This window comes from Zea mays, chromosome 8, assembly GCF_902167145.1.
Source record: "Zea mays cultivar B73 chromosome 8, Zm-B73-REFERENCE-NAM-5.0, whole genome shotgun sequence".
Taxonomy (NCBI): Eukaryota; Viridiplantae; Streptophyta; class Magnoliopsida; order Poales; family Poaceae; genus Zea; species Zea mays.
The window spans coordinates 7,276,629-7,301,532 of NC_050103.1; the positions used below are offsets into that span (position 1 = coordinate 7,276,629).

The following is a 24,904-nucleotide window of genomic DNA, read 5'->3' on the forward strand; positions in this document are numbered from 1 at the left end:
CGGTGATTTATAGTCGTACGCCGCCGTCGAGACCTGAGAGTAGGCTGTTCATCGGGACTGATCCTGGCACACCGTACATTGTCTAGTGCACCACCGGACAGTCCGGTGCACCCAGACCGAGCAGCCTTTTGGCTGTACATAGCCAACTTTTCTCCAAAACGATTTCTCCTGTTTCTAGCACTCAGACATAACACATTAGTCTTCAAAACAAAGTACTAAGTCTAGAAACATACCTTTAATCTTGATTTGCACTTCTTGAGTCTTTGGCACAAATATCACTCAAAGCATTTTTGTGTGGAGCACTTCAAAATCTTATAGAAATGGCCCAAGGGCACATTTCCCTTTCAATCTCCCCCTTTTTGGTGATTTATGCCAACACAACAAAAAGCAACCAAAGAAGTGCAACATCAAGGCAAATGAGAACAAAAATTTGTTTTTGATTCAAATTTGGCATATTTGGATCATTCTTTGCCACCACTTGGTTTGTTTTTGCAAATCAAACTCAAATTCCTATCTCTAAGTCAAATTCACTTGTTGAGGCATAGAGAGAGGTATTCCGAGAGAAATTGATCAAAGATTCAAAAACTCCCCCTTTTCCCATAATCAAACATTCCCCCACAAGAGACCAACTTTTGACAATAAGAGACAATAAGAGTATTTTGATAAAACAAAAGCTCTAACTCTACTATTTTCAAAATTCTCAAGTGGTAGCTGATCCATTTCTTGCTTTGGCCTTAATTTCTCCCCCTTTGGCATTAAGCACCAAAATGAGATCATTATTGGCCCTTAAACCTCATTGCCTCACCAAAATCTTCAATTGAGAGTAGAAAGGCAATAAGAGCACGGAGATGAACTTGGAGTAAATTACCCTCTGATCGGAGTGCAGTGTAAGTCTTGCATGGTCCAAGTTCACCTTTTCCCTTTCAATCCTCCTTTGAGACTAAATTAAGAACACTCAAGCACATGGTTAGTCTCAAAGGATCAAGCTGTAGCATTTCTCCCCCTAAATATGTGCATCATTCACACATGGACTTGTGAGGTCCGGGGATCCCTTGCACAACTTGAGCACCGTAAATAAGCAATAAAATGCATAAAGGAACATGATCAAAGGCATAAAACACATGTATGCTCTATATCAATCCAAGTTACGCGAATCTAAGACATTTAGCTCACTACGCAGCCTGCAATAAGGTCTTCTCATCTAAAGGCTTGGTAAAGATATCGGCTAGCTGGTTCTCGCTGCTAACATAAAACACTTCGATATCTCCCTTTTGCTGGTGGTCTCTCAAAAAGTAATGCCGGATGTCTATGTGCTTTGTGCGGCTGTGTTCAACAGGATTGTCCGCCATGCGGATAGCACTCTCATTGTCACATAGGAGTGGGACTTTGCTCAAATTGTAGCCAAAGTCCCGAAGGGTTTGCCTCATCCAAAGTAGTTGCGCGCAACACTGTCCTGCGACAACATACTCGACCTCAGCGGTGGATAGTGCAACGGAAGTTTGTTTCTTAGAACTCCACGACACCAGGGACCTTCCTAGAAATTGGCACGTCCCTGATGTACTCTTCCTATCGACCTTACATCCAGCATAGTCGGAATCTGAGTATCCAATCAAGTCAAAGGTAGACCCCTTTGGATACCAGATCCCGAAGCAAGGCGTAGCAACTAAATATCTAAGAATTCGCTTAACGGCCACAAGGTGACACTCCCTTGGGTCGGATTGAAATCTAGCACACATGCATACGCTAAGCATAATATCCGGTCTACTAGCACATAAATAAAGTAAAGACCCTATCATAGACCGGTATGCCTTTTGATCGACGGACTTACCTCCTTTGTTGAGGTCGACATGTCCGTTGGTTCCCATTGGAGTCTTTGCGGGCTTGGCGTCCTTCATCCCAAACCGCTTGAGCAAGTCTTGCATGTACTTCGTTTGAGAGATGAAGGTGCCGTCCTTGAGTTGCTTCACTTGGAACCCAAGAAAGTAGTTCAACTCGTCCATCATCGACATCTCGAATTTCTGAGTCATCACCCTGCTAAACTCTTCACAAGACTTTTGGTTAGTAGAACCAAATATTATGTCATCGACATAAATTTGGCACACAAATAGATCACCATCACAAGTCTTAGTAAAAAGAGTTGGATCGGCTTTCCCAACCTTGAAAGCATTAGCAATTAGAAAATCTCTAAGGCATTCATACCATGCTCTTGGGGCTTGCTTAAGTCCATAGAGCGCCTTAGAGAGCTTACACACGTGGTCGGGGTACCGTTCATCCTCAAAGCCAGGGGGTTGCTCCACGTACACCTCCTCCTTGATTGGCCCGTTGAGGAAAGCGCTCTTCACGCCCATTTGGAACAACCTGAAAGAATGGTGAGCGGCATAGGCTAACAAAATACGAATCGACTCTAGCCTAGCCACAGGAGCAAAAGTCTCCTCAAAGTCCAAACCTACGACTTGGGCATAACCTTTTGCCACAAGTCGAGCCTTGTTCCTTGTCACCACCCTGTGCTCGTCCTATTTGTTGTGGAACACCCACTTGGTTCCCACAATGTTTTGCTTGGGACGTGGCACCAGTGTCCAAACTTCATTTCGCTTGAAGTTGTTGAGCTCTTCCTGCATGGCCAACACCCAGTCCGGATCTAGCAAGGCCTCTTCTACCCTGAAAGGCTCAATAGAAGAGACAAAAGAGTAATGCTCACAAAAATTAGCTAATCTAGAGCGAGTGGTTACTCCCTTGCTAATGTCACCCAATATCTGGTCGACGGGATGATTCCTTTGAATCGTCGCTCAAACTTGAGTTGGAGGGGCCTGTGGTACTTCTTCCTCCTTATCTTGGACATCCTATGCTCCCCCTTGATCACACGCCTCTTCTTGAGGAACCTGTTCATCATCTTGAGTTGGGGGATGCACCATGGTTGAGGAAGAAGGTTGATCTTGCTCTTGGTGTTCCTGTGGTCGCACATCTCCAATCGCCATGGTGCGAATTGCGTCCGTTGGAACATCATCCTCATCTACATCATCAAGATCAACTTGCTCTCTCGGAGAGCCATTAGTTTCATCAAATACAACGTCGCTAGAGACTTTAACCAAACCCGATGATTTGTTGAAGACCCTATACGCCTTTATATTTGAGTCATAACCTAGTAAAAACCCTTCTACAGCTTTGGGAGCAAATTTGGAATTCCTACCTTTCTTCACTAGAATGTAGCATTTACTCCCAAATACACGAAAATATGAGACGTTGGGTTTGTTACCGGTTAGTAGTTCGTACAACGTCTTCTTGAGGAGGCGATGGAGGTAGACCCGGTTTATTGTGTGGCAAGCTGTGTTCACAGCTTCCGACCAAAACCGCTCGGGCGTCTTGAATTCTCCAAGCATCGTCCTCGCCATGTCTATAAGAGTCCTGTTCTTCCTCTCTACCACACCGTTTTGCTGTGGTGTGTAGGGAGCGGAGAATTCGTGCTTGATTCCTTCCTCCTCAAGGTACTCCTCTACTTGAAGATTCTTGAATTCGGACCCGTTGTCGCTTCTGATCTTTTTTACCTTGAGCTCAAATTCATTTTGAGCTCACCTTAGAAAGCGCTTGAGGGTCCCTTGGGTTTCTGATTTATCCTGCAAAAAGAATACCCAAGTGAAGCGGGAAAAATCATCATCAACAATAAGACCATACTTACTTCCCCCAGTGCTAAGGTAGGCGACGGGTTCGAAAAGGTCCATATGCAGTAGCTCCAGAGGTCTTGATGTAGTCATCACATTCTTGTTGTGATGAGCGCTTCCCACCTGTTTACCTGCTTGACAAGCTGCACAAGGTCTATCTTTTTCGAAATACACATTTGTTAGACCTAACACATGTTCTCCCTTTAGAAGTTTGTGAAGGTTCTTCATCCCCACATGTGCTAGACGACGATGCCATAGCCAGCCCATGCTAGTCTTAGCGATTAAGCATGCATCTAGACCGGCCTCCTCCTTCGAAAAATCAACTAAATAGAGTTTGTCGTCTAGTACACCCTTAAAAGCTAATGAACCATCACTCCTTCTAAAGACAGACACATCTACATTGGTAAATAAGCAATTGTAACCCATATTACACAATTGACTAACGGACAATAAGTTATACCCGAGCGATTCAACTAAAAACACATTAGTTATGGAATGCTCGGATGAAATAGCTATCTTTCCTAGACCTTTAACCTTGCCTTGATTCCTATCACCGAATATGATTGAGTCTTGGGAATCTTTGTTCTTGACGTAGGAGGTGAACATCTTCTTCTCCCCCGTCATGTGGTTTTTGCATCCGCTGTCGATAATCCAGCTTGAGCCCCCGGATGCATAAACCTGCAAGGCAAATTAGGCTTGGGTTTTAGGTACCCAACTCTTGTTGGGTCCTACAAGGTTAGTTATAATAGCCTTAGGGACCCAAATGCAAGTCTTGTCTCCCTTGCATTTGGCCCCCACCTTTTTAGCAACCACCTTTTTATTTTTGCATGAAAGAACAAAATCAGTGTTGCAGGCATGAAAACAGTAGCAGCTTTATTTTGCGTTTTCTTAGGTACATGATGAACAACATTGTTCCTAGGCATATTTCTACCATGCACAAAGGAAGAACTTGAACCAAACATGGCATGTGAATTATAAGCATTAAAACTCCTATTAGCATTTCTAGAAAATTTCCTATCACTATAGATAAAAGCATGATTCCTTTGAGCATTACTAGTCATAGGGGCCTTCCCTTTGTCCTTGGCGGAGATGGAAGCCCTTTGACTTGTTAAGTTCTTGGCTTCCCTTCGAAAGCCAAGCCCATCCTTAATAGAGGGATGTCTACCAACATTGTAGGCATCCCTTGCAAATTTTAGTTTATCAAAGTTATATTTGCTAGTCTTAAGTTGGGCATTAAGACTAGCCACTTCATCATTTAATCTAGTTATGGAAATTAAATGTTCACTACAAGCATCAACATTAAAATCCTTACACCTATTGCAAATTACAACATGATCTACACAAGGACTAGATTTATTTGCTACTTCTAGCTTAGCATTTAAATCATCATTAATACTTCTTAAGCTTGCCACAGTCTCATGACAAGTAGATAATTCACAAGAAAGCATTTCATTCCTTTTAACTTCTAAAGCAAGAGACTTTTGCACACTTACAAATTTATCATTTTTTTCATATAAAAGATCCTCTTGCTTTTCTAAAAGTCTATTTTTTTTATTCAATGCATCAATCAGCTCATTAATCTTTTCTACCTTAGCTCTATCTAATCCTTTGAACAAGCTAGTGTAGTCTACTTCATCATCACTAGAGTCCTCATCACTAGAAGTAGATGATGTAGCTGAGGCGCCTGATCTTTCGGCGAGTAGAGATAATTCCGATTTGGCGGAAGTTGACCCTTGCGATCCGACTACGACGAGCAAGCCCGAAGCGCCAATGCAATCGCTGAACCAACTCCCTGTGGTTACCGACCTTGCTGATGCGAGATCGGCCTGATCACGAAGATCGTTTCCTGTGCGCAATCGAAGAACGAACAAGAAAAAGATGCGAGCAATCTAATCTATTACTCGAGGGTGGAGTTCTGAATACACGAAGACAGCGCAGATTTGCGCGTGTTCGAGAGTAGCTAATGCTAATGTAAAACAAAACTCAAGAAATAAAGGAGGCGCAACTCCTGGATAAATAGAGAGGGGGCGCAGCCCCTAGGGGCGGCCAACCCTAGGTCGTCCATTATGGGCCACAGTTGGGCTGGTCGTCTATTCTTTCGGGCCTTCGTTCTTTAACAGCATAATGTAGTTCAATTCTCTTGCACGGGCCCGAGTCACTGGCCCAGGTGGAAGGGGTGGCGCCTGGACTGGGGAAGATGGTGCCTGGGCTGGAGAAGGTGCTGCTGGTGTAGATGTGCTCGTGTTGGTGTTGATGTCCTCATCATCCTCCCCTTCTTGAACTGAAGTCGTCCTCGACGGCAACTCCTCGTCTTCTCCCGCATACGATTTCAAATCTGCAACATTAAAACTAGTGGAAACACCAAACTCCGCAGGCAGGTCGAGGGTATAAGCATTATCATTAATCTTGGTTAGTATCTTAAAAGGACCAGCAGCACGAGGCATCAATTTAGAACGACGCAAAGTAGGAAAACGATCCTTTCTCAAATGCAACCAAACCATATCACCAGGTTCAAAAGTAACTAGTTTCCGGCCTTTACTACCAGTAATCTGATATTTAGCATTAGCAGCAGCAATGTTTTGTTGAGTTTGTTCATGGAGATTAATCATTTATTCAACATGTGCAAGAGCATCTATGTGTGGGGCGTCCGCAGCATCAAGCGAAAACAAAGCAATAGGCGCCCTAGGAATGTAACCATAAACAATTTGAAAAGGGCACATCTTTGTAGAAGAATGGGTTGCATGATTATAAGCAAACTCAACATGAGGCAAGCAATCCTCCCAACGTTTCAAATTTTTGTCTAAAACAGTCCTAAGCATGGTAGACAAAGTTCGATTAACTACCTCAGTTTGACCATCAGTCTGAGGGTGACAAGTGGTGCTAAACAGCAATTTAGTTCCCAATTTATTCCACAGAGATCTCCAAAAATGACTCAAAAACTTAGCATCACGATCCGGGACTATTGTATTAGGAATACCGTGCAAACGAATAATCTCTCTAAAAAACAATTCAGCAACATTGCTAGCATCATCAGTCTTATGACAAGGTATGAAATGAGCCATTTTGGAGAATCGATCAACAACCACAAAAATGCTATCCCTCCCCTTCTTAGTTCTAGGCAATCCCAAAACAAAATCCATCGAAATATCAATCCAAGGGGAAGTAGGAACAGGCAAAGGCATATACAAACCATGGTTGTTCAACCGTGACTTAGCTTTCTGACAAGTAGTGCAGCGTGCAACAAGGCGCTCAACATCAGCGCGCATCCGAGGCCAAAAGAAGTGGGCAGCCAACACCTCATGTGTCTTGTAGACGCCAAAGTGCCCCATGAGACCGCCTCCATGTGCTTCCTGTAACAACAAAAGACGAACCGAGCTAGCTGGAACACACAGCTTGTTAGCGCGAAACAGGAACCCATCCTGTATGTGAAATTTGCCCCATGGTTTCCCATTAATACAATGGCCGAAAGCATCTTTAAAATCAGCATCATCAACATATTGATCTTTCACAGTGTGCAAACCAAAGATTTTAAAATCTAACTGTGACAGCATGGTATAGCGACGAGACAAAGCATCAGCAATAACATTGTCCTTCCCGTTCTTGTGTTTAATAATGTAAGGAAAGGACTCAATGAATTCTACCCATTTAGCATGACGACGGTTCAGATTTGTTTGGGTACGAATATGTTTTAAAGCCTCATGATCAGAATGGATTATAAACTCACGATGCCAAAGATAGTGCTGCCATGTATGCAAAGTGCGCACTAAAGCGTAAAGCTCCTTATCATAAGTAGAATATTTCAGACTAGCACCGCTTAATTTTTCACTAAAATAAGCAACTGGTTTTCCTTCTTGTAACAAAACAGCACCTAGCCCAATACCGCTAGCATCGCATTCAAGCTCAAACACTTTATTAAAATCAGGCAATTGCAATAGGGGAGCTTGGGTTAACTTATCTTTCAAAGTGCTGAACGCTTCCTCCTGGGAATCACTCCAAGCAAATGGCACATCTTTCTTTGTAAGCTCATGTAGAGGCGCTGCAATGGAGCTAAAATCACGAACAAATCTGCGGTAGAAACCGGCAAGTCCAAGAAAGCTCCGAATTTGTGTGACCGTCGTCGGTGTAGGCCACTCCCGAATGGCAGCAATCTTGCTGCTATCCACCTCAATGCCCTGTGGAGTAACAACATAACCAAGAAACGAGACACGTCATGTACAAAAGATGCATTTTTCCATGTTAGCAAATAACTGGGCAGCACGCAATGCATCAAAAACAGCACTTAAATGTTCCAAATGCTCTTTCTTAGATTTGTTGTAAATAAGAATATCATCAAAATAAACAACCACAAACAATCCTATGAAGGGCCTTAGAACTTCATTCATCACTCGCATAAAAGTGCTGGGAGCATTAGTCAATCCAAACGGCATAACCAACCATTCATATAAACCAAATTTTGTTTTAAAAGCCGTTTTCCATTCATCACCCAGTTTCATTCTAATCTGGTGGTAACCACTACACAAATCAATCTTAGTGAAAATAATGGCACCACTAAGCTCATCTAGCATATCATCAAGGCGTGGTATAGGATATCGATAACGAATAGTGATGTTATTAATAGCACGACAGTCTACACACATACGCCATGACCCATCTTTCTTGGGAACAAGTAACACAGGAACAGAGCAAGGGCTAAGAGACTCACGAATGTATCCCTTGTCAAGCAACGCCTGTACCTGGCGCTGAATCTCCTTCGTCTCATCCGGATTTGTACGGTACGGTGCGCGGTTCGGAAGCTGTGCGCCGGGAATGAGGTCGATCTGGTGCTCAATGCCACGAAGTGGTGGGAGACCCGGTGGTAAGTCTTTGGGAAAGACATCATCGTACTCCTGCAAAAGGTTAGCAACCATAGGGGGAATAGCCAAAGATGGTGCATCATCAAGTGAAATGAGGACACTAGAGCATATAAGTGCATAGCATGGCAAATGAGCACCGTGTAGATCATCAAAATCAACACGTGTAGCAAGTAAAACAGGAGCCTTCAACTTGATTTCAGAAGGAACAGAGGGCGATGGATCAAGTTGTTTAGCAGTTATAGCAACTCGGGCAAGATCATCTTTAACAATTTGTTCAGGTGTCATTGGATGTATAATTATTTTCTGACCCTTAAAAATGAAAGAATAATGATTCGAACGACCATGATGCAAGCTATAAGTATCATATTGCCAAGGTCGACCAAGTAACAAAGAGCATGCTTCCATGGGAATAACATCACAATCAACAAAATCAGAATAAGCACCCATGGAGAAAGGAACACGCACGGAACATGTGATTTTTATTTTACCACCATCATTAAGCCATTGAATGTGATATGGGTTTGGATGCTTACGAGTGGGTAACGATAACTTTTCGACCAGCATGGTACTCGCCAAATTGTTGCAACTGCCACTGTCGATAATGATGCGAATTGACCGCTCCTGCACAACACCCTTTGTATGGAACAGAGTGTGTCGCTGATTTTTCTCGGGCAAAGCGACCTGTGTACTGAGAACACGCTGCACAACAAGACTTTCATACCTATCAGCGTCGCCCGGGTTGACATGTACCTCCGCCTTAGCTGCATGGTCAGTGGCAAGTAGTGCATGTTCAATTTCTTCAGAATCACTAGCGGAAGAGTACTCACCATCGTCACGAATGAGCAAAGTGCGCTTGTTTGGGCAGTCCCGAATCACATGGCCAAATCCTCTACAGCGATGACACTGAATATCCCGTGTACGACCTGTGGGTGGGGCAGTGCTGGCTGGTTTGGTCGTCTTCTCGCGTGGAGTAGTGGTGGACGTGGATGGCGCAGGGGAAACTGGTGCTGAGGTGGATATCGAGCTTCGTCCTGCAAAAGGGTTAGAAAATGGCTTCGAGCGGCGTCCCTGCACTTCACGTTCAGCTTTGCAAGCATATTCAATTAAAGTAGTCATATCATAATATTCCTTATAATCAAGTATATCTTGGATTTCGCGGTTTAAACCACCACGAAAACGTGCCATAGCAGCGTCGTTGTCCTCTAATATCCCACAACGAATCATACCTTTTTGTAACTCCTGGAAATAGTCCTCAACAGATTGAGAACCTTGCTGAAAACGCTGCATTTTATTAAGCAAATCACGAGCATAATACGAAGGCACAAATCGATGTCGCATCGCAGCTTTCAACTGATCCCAAGTGGTTGGAATGGTAGTGGGATGTTTTATTTTAAACTCACGCCACCAAATTAAAGCAAAATCAGTAAATTCACTAATAGCAGCTTTAACCTGAGAATGTGCAGCAATATCATGCCATGAAAATTTTTGTTCAACCTCTAACTCCCAATCAAGATATGCAGCAGGATCATATTTGCCATTAAAAGGTGGAATTTTAAATTTAATCTTAGAAAATAAGTCATTAGGGGGATGACGAACCACACGGCGTGCACGACCACGGCGATCTCCATCTTCCCACTCAGTGTCACCGTCGTAGTCCTGCTCCATCTTTGTGGTCAACGCATCAAGGCGTGCCAGGATGGTGTCGAGTGTGGTGCGAGTCGCCGTTTGAGCAAGTCAAGCTGGTTGAAACGCTCGGTCGTCGAAGTGACCGTTGAATCAAGCCGTTCATGCATCGTCCTAATGTCATCAGCAAGTCCATCAACTTGTCCCCTTACTTCCAGCAACTGGGCATCCACCGTGTCGTGTGCTCCTGCCATAGTTAGCGCAAACACCAAAACACCAAAAGAAGAAGAAGAAAAAACAATGACAAAAACAGGGGTGTACTGCTCACAAGGCGCTCACACTAGTGCTGTTATCAAATTCTTATCCGTTCTTACCAAGCCACAGTGGTGAACTGCAACCAACAGGTGGAACCGGTGAAAGATTGGATGAGCGATTGCCTGGAGAAACAGAAGCCTGCTCGTTGTAGAAATATGTGGAGTTCTGGGTAGGCTGCACTCAAGTCAATGATTAGCACAATCAAACAATAATGCAAAGTTGAATTATAGTGCAGAACACGAAACTATATTGCTGGCCACAAGTGCAAAGGACGGATGGAACTAGCAGAATGGCAGTACCATAAATATTGTACTAGCGAGGCCACTAGTAGGAATCACAAGTGATTTTGTTTTTCTTTTTTGTATGATTTTTTTGATATTTTTCTCAGCACAAGAAGCAACAAAATAGGAGCTAGACGAAGTTTCACCTAAAACAGAGATCAGATGTGGTCTACAGAAAATCAGGAAGTTCTCTGAAAAGCGTGCGAGAACTTTGACAGATTTTTTTCTTTATTTTCCTGAATTTTTTTGACAATTTTGTCAAAACCAAACAGACCGAAGGTGAGTTTGGCCGGCCTCAGAATGGTGTCAACTAGCTTCTGTAAAAATTTCAGATTTTTTGGACACCCGAGCGAAAAGTTATGCCCGGTTTAAGGAAGGTACCTCAAGTTATGTTTTCAAACGACCGGGATGAAACAACCGTATCCTTTCTCCTTCGTTGTTTTTTGTTTCTGTTTTTTTTGACGTAACCGAAGGAGAAAAACAAGGAAACGATGTTGACTCGGTTTGTTTTTTTTCTGTTTTTTTTCGTAACTGAAGGAGAAAAACAAGGAAACGGCCGTTGACTCGGTTTGTTTTTTCTGTTTTTTTTGACGTAACCGAAGGAGTAAAACAAGGAAACGATGTTGACTCGGTTTGTGGCGTGATCAAAGGGGAGATGGTGGCGGCGCTAGGGTTTGAATGGTGGAAGAACACAATGCAACCAGCAACAAATGACGCGAAAGCACACAAATTCAACAATGCAGATTATTGAAAGAAAGTGCGAGGCTCAAAAGGGTGTTGGGATAAGGTCTAACCTGAATTTTTATGTGGTTTTGTGGACTGTAGGAAAAAAAACACTCGATAAACTCACCGATCAACCTGGAAATCTGATACCAATTGATGTAGCTGAGGTGCCCGATCTTTCGACGAGTAGAGATAATTCCGATTTGGCGGAAGTTGACCCTTGCGATCCGACTACGACGAGCAAGCCCGAAGCGCCAATGCAATCGCTGAACCAACTCCCTGTGGTTACCGACCTTGCTGATGCGAGATCGGCCTGATCACGAAGATCGTTTCCTGTGCGCAATCGAAGAACGAACAAGAAAAAGATGCGAGCAATCTAATCTATTACTCGAGGGTGGAGTTCTGAATACACGAAGACAGCGCAGATTTGCGCGTGTTCGAGAGTAGCTAATGCTAATGTAAAACAAAACTCAAGAAATAAAGGAGGCGCATCTCCTGGATAAATAGAGAGGGGGCGCAGCCCCTAGGGGCGGCCAACCCTAGGTCGTCCATTATGGGCCGCAGTTGGGCTGGTCGTCTATTCTTCCGGGCCTTCGTTCTTTAACAGCATAATGTAGTTCAATTCTCTTGCACGGGCCCGAGTCACTGGCCCAGGTGGAAGGGGTGGCGCCTGGACTGGGGAAGATGGTGCCTGGGCTGGAGAAGGTGCTGCTGGTGTAGATGTGCTCGTGTTGGTGTTGATGTCCTCATCAGTAGAGTACTTAGGAGTTTCTCTAGTTTTTACCTTCTTTTCCTTTGCCATTAGACAAGTATGATGCTCGTTGGGGAAGAGCGACGACTTGTTGAAGGCTGAAGCGGCGAGTCCTTCGTCGTCGGAGTCGGACGACGAACAATCCGAGTCCCACTCTTTGCCAAGGTGCGCTTCCCCCTTTGCCTTCTTGTAGGCCTTCTTCTTTTCCCTCTTCCCACTTTTCTCTTGTTCCTGGTCATTAGTATTGTCAGGACAATTTGCTATAAAATGACCAACCTTACCACACTTGAAGCAGGAGCACTTTCCCTTCATCTTGCTCTTGTTGGGATGCTCCTTGCGACCTTTTAGCGCCGTCTTGAAGCGCTTGATGATGAGGGCCATTTCTTCCTTGTTAAGCTCGGCCGCCTCAACTTGCGCCACCTTACTAGGTAGCGCCTCTCTGCTACTTGTTGCTTTGAGAGCAACGGTTTGAGGTTCGTGGATCGGCATTGGGCCATTCAATGCCTCATCAACATATCTTGCCTCCTTGATCATCATTCGCTCGCTTACAAACTTTCCGAGTATTTCCTCGGGTGTCATCTTGGTGTACCTAGGATTTTCACGAATAGAGTTTACAAGATGAGGATCAAGAACAGTGAAGGACCTTAGCATAAGCCAGACGACGTCGTGGTCCGTCCATCTCGTGCTTCCATAGCTCCTTATTTTGTTGACCAGGGTCTTGAGCCTGTTGTACGTTTGGGTTGGCTCCTCCCCCCTGATCATTGCGAACCTTCCCAGTTCGCCCTCCACCAACTCCATCTTGGTGATTATAGTGACGTCGTTCCCCTCATGCGAGATCTTGAGGGTGTCCCAAATCTGCTTGGCGTTGTCCAAGCCGCTCACCTTATGATACTCTTCCCTGCACAAGGATGCTAAAAGAACAGTGGTAGCTTGTGCATTTTTGTGAATTTTTTCATTGATAAACATGGGATTATCCGTACTATCAAATTGCATTCCATTTTCTACTATCTCCCATATACTTGGATGAAGAGAGAACAAGTGACTATGCATTTTATGAGTCCAAAATCCGTAGTCCTCTCCATCAAAGTGTGGAGGTTTACCAAGAGGAATGGAAAGCAAATGAGCATTGGAATTTTGTGGAATTCGAGAATAATCAAAAGAAAAGTTTGAGTTGACCGTTTTCTTTTTCTCGACGTAGTCGTCGTCTCTTTGGGAAGAAGAGGACTCGTCACTGTCGTAGTAGACTATCTTCTTAATGCGTCTCTTCTTCTTCTCGTCCTTCTTCTTGTGACTTGAGCCCGAGTCAGTGGGCTTGTCGTCTTTTGGCTCATTGAGGAAGGACTCCTTCTCCTTGTCGTTGATCACCATCCCCTTTCCCTTAGGATCCATCCCTTCGAGCGATTAGTCCCTTTCTTGAAGAGAACGGCTCCGATACCAATTGAGAGCACCTAGAGGGGGGTGAATAGGTGATCTTGTAAAAACTTAAAACTTAAAGCCACAAAACTTGATTAGGGGTTAGCACAATAAAATCAAGTGGCTAAGGACCAAGCTCTTATGAAACACAATAGTCGCAGTGAGAACAAGCACGAGAGACACGATGATTTATCCCGTGGTTCGGCCAAGTATAACACTTGCCTACTCCACGTTGTGGCGTCCCAATGGACGAGAGTTACACTCAACTCCTCTCAAGTGATCCAATGATCAACTTGAATACCACAGTGTTCTTCTTTCTTTAATCTTTCCCGTTTGCGAGGAATCTCCACAACTTGGAGTCTCTCGCCCTTACAATAAGGATCAAAGTGAAAGTACTAGAGTAAGGGAGGAAAGCAACACACACAAATCCACAACAATACGCACACACACAGCCAAGACTTGAGCTCGAATGAATCGCAACAAGTTCACCACTAGAACAAAGCTCAAATCACTAAGAATGTCAATCGAGTGCACAAAGATGGAGTGTGAGAGATTAAGATTGCTCAAAGTATGCTTGGATAGCTCCTCCATGCGCCTAGGGGTCCCTTTTATAGCCCCAAGGCAGCTAGGAGCCGTTGGAAGCAATCTAGGAAGGCGCCTTCTGTCGGGTGGCGCACCGGACAGTCCGGTGCACCACCGGACATCAACAGTTTACTGTCCGGTGCAGATTGCTTTCCTAAATTGGCACAGCCGACCGTTGAAGACTTGGAGCCGTTGGCGCACCGGACACTGTCCGGTGCACACCGGACAGTCCAGTGCCCCAATCAGACCGTTGGCTCGGCCACGAGTCACGCGCGGATTGCGCGGCCGACCGTTGGCTCACCGGACAGTCCGGTGCACCACCGGACAGTCCGGTGATTTTTAGCCGTACGCTGTTGACTGTTTCCCGAGAGCGGCGACTTCACCGCAGACGACTCACCGGACAGTCCGGTGCACCACCAGACAGTCCGGTGATTTATAGCCGTACGCCGTCGTCGAGACCCGAGAGTAGGCTGTTCATCGGGACTGATCCTGGCACCACCGGACATTGTCCGGTGCACCACCGACAGTCCGGTGCACCCAGACCGAGCAGCCTTTTGGCTGTACATAGCCAACTTTTCTCCAAAACGATTTCTCCTGTTTCTAGCACTCAGACATAACACATTAGTCTTCAAAACAAAGTACTAAGTCTAGAAACATACCTTTAATCTTGATTTGCACTTCTTGAGTCTTTGGCACAAATATCACTCAAAGCATTTTTGTGTGGAGCACTTAATCACCAAAATCTTATAGAAATGGCCCAAGGGCACATTTCCCTTTCAGCACTTGGTTCACCAAGGTCTTGAGCCGGTTGTACATTGCTTGTGGCTCCTCCCCTTGGTTGAGCATGAAACGACTGAGCTCCCCCTCGATCGTTTCCCTCTTGGTGATCTTGGTCACCTCATCTCCTTCGTGAGCGGTCTTGAGCACGTCCCAAATCTCCTTGGCGCTCTTCAACCCTTGCACCTTATTATACTCCTCTCGACTTAGAGAGGCGAGGAGTATAGTAGTGGCTTGGGAGTTGAAGTGCCAGATTTGGGCAACCTCGTCCAAATCATAATCTTCATCCCCCGGCGATGGTACCTGCACTCCAAACTCAACAACGTCCCAAATACTAGCGTGGAGTGAGGTTAGGTGATGCTTCATTTTATCACTCCACAAGTTATAATCTTCGCCATCAAAAATGGGTGGTTTGCCTAGTGGGACGAAAAGTAAAGGAGTGCGTTTTGAAATGCGAGGATAGCATAGGGGGATCTTACTAAACTTCTTGCTCTCATGGCGCTTAGAAGTGACGGACGGCGCGTCGGAGCCAGAGGTAGATGGCGACGAAGAGTCGGTCTCGTAGTAGAACACCTTCTTCATCTTATTTTTCTTGTCGCCGCTCCGATGCGACTTGGTGTGTGAAGGGGATCCCTTCCCCTTGTTGCCGGACTCTCCCGATGGAGTCTTCCCATGGCTTGTGGCGGGCTTCTCGCCGGTCATCACCTCCTTCTTGGCGTGATCTCCCGACATCACTTCGAGCGGTTAGGCTCTAATGAAGTACCAGGCTCCGATACCAATTGAAAGTCGCCTAGAGAGGGGGTGAATAGGCGAATTTGAAAATTATAAACTTAAGCACACACTACAAGCCGGGGTTAGCGTTAGAAATAAAACCGAGTCCGAAAGAGAGGGCAAAAACAAATCACAAGCAAATAGCGAGAGTGACACAGTGATTTGTTTTACCGAGGTTCGACCCTCGAAGGCCTAGTCCCCGTTGAGGTGGTCACAAAGACCGGGTCTCTTTCAACCCTTTCCCTCTCTCAAACGGTCACCTAGACCGAGTGAGCTTCTCTTCTCAATCAATGGGTCACTTAGACCCCACAAGGACCACCACACAATTGGTGTCTCTTGCCTTGGTTACAAATGTCTTGGGAACAAGAAATGGAGGAAGAAGAAAAGCGATCCAAGCGCAAGAACTCAAATGAACACAAATATATCTCTCTCACTAGTCACTATTTGATTGGAATGATCTTTGGACTTGGGAGAGGATTTGATCTCTTGTTTGTGTCTTGGAGTGAAGTCTAGAGCTCTTGTATTGAATGCAATGACTGAAAACTTGGATGCCTTGAAGTGTGGTGGTTGGGGGGTATTTATAGCCCCAACCACCAAAGTGGCCGTTGGGGAACTCTGCGCCACCGGACGCTGTCCGGTGTGCCAGTCACGTCACCCAACCGTTAGGGTTCGACCATTGGAGCTTCTGACAACTGGGCCACCGGACAGTCCGGTGGTGCACCGGACAGGTCCTGTTCACTGTCCGGTGCGCCTTCTGCGCCTGCTCTGACTTCTGCGCACGCAGTCCGTGCACTGTAGATCATTGTTCACCTTTTGTAGACGACCGTTGGCGCGCTAGCCGTTGCTCCCGCTGGCACATCGGACAGTCCAGTGCTACACCGGACAGTCCGATGAATTATAGCGGAGCGGCTCCCCAAATTTCTAAAGGTGGCAAGTTTGGAGTGATTCTCCCTGGTGCACCGGACACTGTCCGGTGCGCCATACCAGGGCAGCCTTCGGTTTTTTTGCTCCTTTGTTTTGAACCCTTTCTTTTAACTTTGTATTGGTTTGTTGTGAACCTTTGGCACCTGTAGAACATATATTCTAGAGTAAACTAGTTAGTCCAATTATTTGTGTTGGACAATTCAACCACCAAAATCATTTAGGAAAAGGTTTGACCCTATTTCCCTTTCACCTGTGGGTATGGATGATAATCAAATCGTTTGTCATAAGATTTCCAATATGACTGTTCCCTAGGGGTCATACTAACTCTGAGCTTCTCTCGGAACACCCTAGCTATCTCTTCCCTCACTATGTTAGTGGGGGCTGGTGGTGGACCACTGGCCTTCTGACCCATTGACGATGTGTGTGTTTTGTGTATTATGTTGCCTACTTGTCCAGGAGTTTGGGTTTTGTGGGGCATTAATGCTTGCTCTCGTCGGCTCATATAGTTGGTCATCTTTTTTTGGCCTCCTCGTGGGGCCGAAAAGTGCTCACTCCCATGCATTTGTTGGGCGGTGTTATGGTGTGGAGGAGCCATAGGGGGTAAAGGGAAGCTTGGCTAAGTCAGGTATATAGATGGGTGATAAAAACTAGCATTGTGTTATGTATACTCTGTGTCGAACTGTCCAGCGTAATGTGCGGACAGTCCGACCATGTATGTGGACAATCTGGCCATGTAGGCGAATGGTCCGTGTGTGTTTGTTAGGGTTTGCGTGGAATATAGCGGCCCAAGCATGGATTTGGTGGTTCGGTTCGAACAGGGCCGCCCGTTGCAGGCCCGGACGGTCCGCGCTCATGTGTGGATGGTCCGATTGTGCGCATAAGGCTATGGTTGTTCGGAATATGTGTTCATGTGCATCCTGTAAAATGGTTGGGATTGGTCATGCCAATTTGCAGTCGATGAATCATGCATTTTTCATTAGCTTCAATCTCGTGCGTAGGAAAATTAGCAACAACAGATTTATCAAATGCTTGCGCTAGCCTTTTGTAATCATCTTGCTTACCCATATGATTTGTTACATTTGTTCTCGTTGTTCATCTATGTAAGATCTAAGAGATTGAATTTTGTTTGTTTCACTTACCTTGTGGGTAGCTGCACTAGGTTAGAGCGAAGCTAGATCAGTTGCCCGCTGTCGGATGACCTTGTGATTCCTGTCCACCTTAAAGGTTATCAGGATTTTCGCCTGCACTTCCTTGATCAGCTGCTCCTTGTGTTCTTCGAACTCCTATTGATCTTCGCCCGATAGAGTCTCCATAGTCGACTCGATAATGTTGTTAGGAGAGACATCAGAATTATCCTTTGAACTGACCATTATGATAGATCTTCACCAATCACTGTGAGGTGTACCGATGGCGGTGCCCTTTGCGGCAGTGTGGATGGTTCGTGACCTGCAGCAGGAGCTAAGTCTTCTCTGTGCCGAGCCGGACTATCCGCGTGTGCGCAGAGACGATGACGTTTGCCAACAACACCTGGTCTAACCCTCCGAGAGGGATCTATCAGGGAGGAGAGGATTCGTTCTTAGGCGTCCTCCAATATCTCCCACTGTCTACGATCCATGCCATTATGGCTTCGTGTATCATGCTAACTGGACTCCCATGGCAAAACAAATCACGTATAAAAATTATTTTTAGGGCTAGTTTGACAACCCTATTTTTCTATGAGATTTTTAATTTTTCAAGGAAAAAGAACTAATTTTTCATGGGAAAATGAAAAACCCTTAGAAAATTGGGGTTTCCAAACCAGGCCTCAGGAGGGATTAGTATTAAGATATTAGCTTAAAAACATTATTTTTTAAAAAAATCCGCAGCCCGCTCGTTGAGAAGGAATTTTTTCCGGTTCATGAAACAAACGCCAAAGGAAAAGTGCTCTACAGACTCTTGCTTAACCAGGCGTCTAGGCCCCACCTGTCTGCCTTCCGGACTTCACTGACGTGTGGGCAAACACCACGCGCCGCGGGCCCTTCTTGCGTCAGCATCGCACCCGCACTTGTCCGGTCTGTGGGCCTGGCTGTTTGTTAGGACTGCCCGGCCCGGTGCCCCGGTAGTAGTACTAGTAGTATAGCTAGCCTAGTAGGGTAAGGAAACAGTGGTCGTCCTCTAATCCGAATCGGAAGGCAGCGGATCGGCTCGGACCGGGCCGGGCCGGGGCGTGTGGCTGCGCTGCGTCGCCTCGCCTCGCGTCGGCGATTCTTCCGGCGAACCAACGGCGCCAGCCACACCTGAGCGAGCGGCGCAGAAAGGTGGCGCGTGGACGCCACGCTCGCCTCAGCCTTAGGGATCGAGGGCCCTTTCCGTCCGCGTGGCTGCTGCTCCTCTCGTCTCTCCTCCCACCCGTCCAAGGTGAGGAGGGTTTCTTTCCGTGCGCCGAGGTCTTGGCCCGTCGGTCGTTTACTTGCAGTTTATTACCTCGTTTCTTCTTCTTGGGATTTTGTGGTTTGTCCGCGGCAGTTGATCTGCGATTCGCTTGCATTCGGGGTCGGTTCTTGCGAAACCTAGCTTGACCGCAGGTAGGTAGCTCTGTTCTTGTTAATTTTGATTTGAAGGGCATCACATCAGTCACCAGAGACCTATTTGTTTCTTTGGTTGATGATGTTTTTTCCTTCAGAGATCCTATGCCAGATTTCTCAGTGAAACACTGTCTTCTCCCGTTGTCGAGATTTCAGGAACCAGTCCTAGTTCTATATGTTTCACCCATAAAACTCCATTCTTTCCCGTCGCTAAATTTTTTTTCACCACATTTCACGCTACTGCCTCAAGATCTGTTTGGATTAGGTTACTGAAACCCTCACGAAAAAACGGCGGAAATATAAAGAAACACGAGAACGTGTTTCGTTTTTTCCGTATAGAAGGCAACACCTTTTCGGCACCAAGCATTTCCTTTGCTTCTTTTCCAATTGGAGGTCAATGCCGTAACGAAAGAAGGAAAGCTCGTTTGCATCCTTTTTTGCGGGCCATCGCGGTGTTGATAAGGAAAAGGCGATTGCCCCACCAGTCCTGTTTGGATTTCCTCCGTTGTTTTGATTTTTTTGTACGCGCATTGGTTCCTCCACGCTTGCTCGCTCTATTGTAGTCATTTCCTTCCAATTTAGCGGACTCAATTTCTCCTGATCGTCAGGCATGGAGCACTGCTATGTGGGACAGCCGATCTCGAGGGCCGAGGCAATGCCCGAGAGGAGGTCCAGGTTCTGGCAGATGGATGCGCCTCCTCCGCCCCGGGCGGAGGTCATCTGCCCCCAGCCTCGCCGCGCCACCCGGATTCCCCTCACCGCTGTGGAAACCCTGAACAAAGCCAGCCCCAAGATGAACGGGTTAGTTTTTTTAATTGTCTTACGTTTTCTTTTGTTTACTGCATGCAAGAGATCTGATTAGCTGTCCAGTAGCAAATCTGATGGTGGATTAAGTGCAAATACTTGCTGCAAATGTCCTGGTGTATGCGGATCTGATTAGTTTTCATGTGGACAATAGATTATAGCAGCAATTTACAGTGGCACCATGACAGAAGTATATGAATTTGATGAATGTTGTATGGATCCTTGTTGTGCAAGTCGACGTATGTGTTAGTAAACATTTAGGGCGTGATTGGTTGCCTGATCGGGCACGGCCAAGCCCGGCGCGTGCTTTAACCACGCTTGAAACCGTGATTGATTACCTGTATGTCATGGTCATTGGCGTAGCCTGCACGCGCGGACGCAGCCTAGGCAGGAAACCACCCGTAAGCCTGCATGGGCGGAGGCGCCCGCGGCCTTCTCTACCGGCCTAGGCTGGCTCGCGCCAGGCACATCAGCATCCGGCAACCAATCACGCCCTTAGTGTTTATTGAATTAGAGAATTAACACAGGCAGTATTTTTCTTTATTTGAGGCGTGATAGAAAGCTGCTCAATGTAGGAAGATAGAAACAGGAAAATGATTCACTACAGTGCACATAGCTTGTCGCACAAATAAAGGGCACTGGTACGAATACCACATTATGTCTGGTTTCCTTTGCCTGATTCATGAAACAAAATACGTTACAAGCATAACTGCATGTCTAACTGTATCTATTTATCATACAAGGGTAACTGCATGTCTAACTATAATTATCTATCCTGACGGATGTGTTCATTGATAATGATTAGTCTGGTGCTGATCATGACTTTTCTTTGCTTAACCTTTACCCTCCACAACTGTAGTGCATTTCCGCCGTACAGATCGGACTCCACTTGCGATATACTTGATCTTATCCTCAGTAAGGTAATCATCGGAAAGTTCGCTCATTGATTGAATGAAGTAACGTAAACTCCCATGCATGACTGAATCTTGATAACCGACTTTCTGTTTTTTTTTCAGAATGACTCGGATGGAGATTCGAGCAGCCAGGTGGGCTTCTTATGCGGCTCACCTCCGATACGCGCTGACAACCCTGTTATCCATGATCCACAGTTTGGTAAAAGACTGCCATCCTTTTCTCCTCTAGGAGGGAGCTCCTATGGCAAAATGCCAGCAGTACGAGTTGAAGTAGGCTCGCCATCTTGCGGCGTTAGCAGCAGCCCAAAAGTAAGGATTGAAGGTTTCGCCTGTGGCAACTCCGAGACCCACTATGCAGTTACCTTTGTCTGAGCATTTTGTTGGTATGTTCCTGATTTTGCCCTTGGACCGACCGACCGCTCGCTCCTTGTGAATCACCGTGGTGGTGTGCAGGATATTAAGTAGTGCATTTAAGCTAGCCTGATTAGAGTTGCCTTTTGCCCTTCTGACTGGCAATCGAAACTGCACAATTGCAGTGAGTAGTGAGATGTATATAAGTGAGGTCCCCGCATATTTACCTTATGATGTATGTGTCTAGTAAATTTAGCTGGAGATCTGGTGTTTCATGGATAAGAGCCTGTGAATAGAGTTGAGTTTTTGCATTCAGAAGTAAGATGCAACATGGAGTTTTCAGTTATTATTATGAATGCATCTTTGTTTTGTGTCACATGTTGTGATTTTTTTGGCCTACAAGTTACCTATTTTCCTTGCAGTTTGTTTTGGTGTTACACATGCTTATTTGTTGCCATCTGACAGTCAATTTCCTAGAATGCAAAAACAGTTGTGAGAAACATTTATGTTTTAGGCAAACCATTCGGGCAAAAATTCAACTTCAATAGTCATCTTCCTTTTATTCTGGGGAACAAATAAAATACAGTTTTTAAGATGGTGCCCTTGGTTTTGCTAGTGTTTGCTTAATGGAGAAACTGATTAATGCTGGGTGAGGTAATTACCGAACGACGATGAGCGATGTCATTGAAATAAAAAAAATGTTTGCGACAATGAAATTTGCAGATCAGGACTCGGGAGGCAACTGGTAATGGATCCACCTCTGTTGACTAGTCGTCGGGTCGGTCCTGGGATCTCGGGGCGTGTTCGGCTGGCTACAAGCCGACACTGTTGCAGCTGTTTGGACTGCTGCAGCTGCAATCCATAGAGAGAAAAATACTGTAGAAGCCGCAGCCGCAGCCGGATTGCAGCCGCAGCGAACAAGCTGTCGACTGGTGAGGTCGGCTTGACTTTTTTAGTAAGCCGGTCGACTTGGAAACGACTAGAAATTCTCAGTTGATTAGTCATCGACCTGGTCTGGCAAGTCGGTCGACTTGTATCCTAGTTTGGCCTAAACAGTCCAAAGGCCCATTATATAACATAAACCCTACCTTCAACTATAGATGGTCAAACGGGCTGTCCGGCCCGGCACTAGCACTATTAGGCACGGCACTATTAGGCACTATTAGTAATCGTGCCGTGCCGGCACTAGTGCCTAACCAGCGGCCCAGGCACTACACTATAGTGCCTAATCGTGTCGTGCCGGCACTATACGACACTAATACCTAATAGTGCCCGTGCCAGCCCAGGTACTATTTCATTTTAAAAGCTCAAAAAATATAGAAGATCTTTAAGATTATATATATAATTTTAAAACTTTAATATTTATATCATTATAAAATGAATTCATTATGTGTAAATCATAACAAATAACAATGTGTAACCACGTGCACATATCACAATCACATCTATAAACCACATGTTAGTCTAAGTCGTGCCTAATCGTGTCGGCCAATTAATCGTGTCGTGCCCGTGCCAGCTTATCGTGCCGGGGTGGCGGCCCAAGCACGACACTAGACTCGTGTCGTGCCGGCACTGGCACTATATGAATCGTGCCCGTGTCGTGCCGAAGCACTATGGGCCGTGCCGTGCTTAGTGCCACCCATTTAGCACGGCCCGTTTGGCCATCTATACCTTCAACCCCTCCGGCCGCCTCCAGCCCCTCCTTTGCACGCTGCCCACCTCTGGCCGCTTCCAGCCCCTGCTCTGCACGTCGCCCACCTCTGGCCGCCTCCAGCCAGCCCCTCCTTTGCACGCCACCCCTTCTCACGCCTTCACAGCAAGCTCTGGTGAGTCCTGCTCCCCCTCTCGCCCTCACAACAACCCGCGTCGCCTCTCTGCACGCCCTCACAACAACCTGCGTCGCCCTCAGAGCAAGCTCTAGGAAGATGGAAGATGCATCTGCAGATCGACCACAAGGGGAGTCAGGAAGCCAGCAACCATACGATCTAGCTAAAGATCCGATGAGAAAGGCAAAAATCTAAGGATCCAACATGGAACTATTATTAATGGCCGGATTTATGGAAGAGGAAGAGCAAAGCAACGAGGGCAATGAACAAGATAAGAAGAGTACATGACTAATGATGACGAAGAAGTGGATGACTTTGGTGAATCCCCACATAGCAGTCCAACTCAAGCTGGTGCTGGTGGTGAAGAAAATGCAATGGATGATCTTGATTTGGGAGATATTTAGGGTATCTAGTATCTGTCTAGCTGCAACAACAACTTATCTATCTATGGAGCTTATTTTCTTTCAAGTTTGAACTATATTTTGTTGCTATTTGATTTCCAATTTGAACTATATGTCTATATATGGCTGTTATGACTTATGAGTTTATGACTTATCAGTTATGTGGCTGATTTGGTTCAATTTGAGGCTTCAAACGAGGTAAGACTTGCTGTTTATTTCAGTTTCGTTCAATTTCAGGCTTCAAATGAGGTAAAATATGCCCTTTCTTCATATATAAATGCTATATTGTCTATATGAAGCCATTATATAGGCAAAACAACCATTATATTGGCAAGTCGACGACTAGTCGACTAGTCACCAAGTCGGTACCTTGTCGACTCCACTCGGCTTATCAACTTGAAAACCTTGCGATCCACATGTATATATGAGTCAAAAGTCAATGACAATTGACACGACCCCGACTTAACCGAGAAATGTTCAACAGCGCTACTTTTAGGCGATCTCTAGCTCGTCATATGGTCATGCAAAACACTATTTTATACTGTAAATTGTACTGATCGCTATGTGAAGTTTAAAATAGGAGATACAATTGATAGGCTGTTGGAGACAGTCTAATAACTGAACAGAAAGGGGCGGGGGAGAACGTAGGGGGTGTTTGGTTTGAGGAATCACTCCATCCAAAATGAGGTGGTGCCTCATGGATCCATTCCTTAAATTTGGTGGGATAACCACATTCCTCATATTATTACTAACTAACGAACTATGAGGAATGGGGTGATGATGGATTAACTCATTCCATTTCATAAACCAAAAAGAGTAAGGATTGAGAAGATGATGGACTAGCTCATTCTTTAAACCAAACACCCTAATAGTGTTTCACTTTCACATCGCATCACGTTTACACGAATTGTGTCGGGGACCATAATTAGGGGTACCCTCAAGGCTCCTAATTCTTAGCTGGTAACCCCCATCAGCATAAAGCTGCAAAGGCCTGATGGGTGCGACTAAGTCAGGGATCAGTCCATTCGAGCGACTTGATCACGCCTCGCCCGAGCCTAGCCTCGGACAAGGGCAGCCAACCCCGGAGGATTTCTGTCTCGCCCGAGGCCCCCCTCCAATGGCGGACATATTTCCGGCTCGCCCGAGGCCCTGCCTTCGCTAAGAAGCAACCCTGACCAAATCGCCGCACCAACCGACCAAATCGCAGGAGCATTTAATGCAAAGGTGGCCTGACACCTTTATCCTGACGCGCGCGCCCCAGCCGGCAGAGCCGAAGTGACCGCCGTCACCTCGCCGCTCCACTGACCGGCCTGACAGAAGGACAGCGCCGCCTGCGCCACTCCGACTGCGGTGCCACTTGACAGAGTGAGACTGA

At 45.9% G+C, this 24,904-nt stretch overlaps 1 protein-coding gene across 6 annotated transcripts; it reads left to right on the plus strand.

Annotated features, from left to right (window-relative positions):
* The first annotated feature begins 18,662 nt into the window (after positions 1-18,662).
* Positions 18,663-21,699, plus strand: LOC100276250 (uncharacterized). 6 transcript variants are annotated; one of them, XM_035961374.1, is made up of 5 exons: positions 18,718-19,066; positions 19,842-20,034; positions 20,897-20,957; positions 21,054-21,083; positions 21,181-21,680. In XM_035961374.1, the coding sequence occupies exons 2-5, from the start codon at positions 19,844-19,846 to the stop codon at positions 21,223-21,225; spliced, it is 327 nt and encodes a 108-aa protein (XP_035817267.1). In that variant the 5' UTR covers positions 18,718-19,066; positions 19,842-19,843; the 3' UTR covers positions 21,226-21,680. The 6 variants fall into 6 exon arrangements, with proteins under 6 accessions (NP_001143555.1, XP_035817267.1, XP_008654705.1 ...); NM_001405981.1 differs by lacking the exon at positions 18,718-19,066 and adding an exon at positions 19,157-19,233 and having other exon boundaries at positions 21,181-21,584; XM_035961375.1 differs by lacking the exon at positions 18,718-19,066 and adding an exon at positions 19,240-19,754.
* Positions 21,700-24,904: the final 3,205 nt, after the last annotated feature.

What these genes read in the sequence shown, in the direction of transcription:
- LOC100276250 (NM_001150083.2), top strand. Translation starts at nt 19,844, where the DNA reads ATGGAGCACTGCTATGTGGGACAGCCGATCTCGAGGGCCGAGGCAATG. An exon ending in GCCAGCCCCAAGATGAACGG is followed by an intron (nt 20,035 to 20,896) that starts GTTAGTTTTTTT and finishes CCACAACTGTAG; the next exon opens with TGCATTTCCGCCGTACAGAT. An exon ending in TTGATCTTATCCTCAGTAAG is followed by an intron (nt 20,958 to 21,053) that starts GTAATCATCGGA and finishes TTTTTTTTTCAG; the next exon opens with AATGACTCGGATGGAGATTC.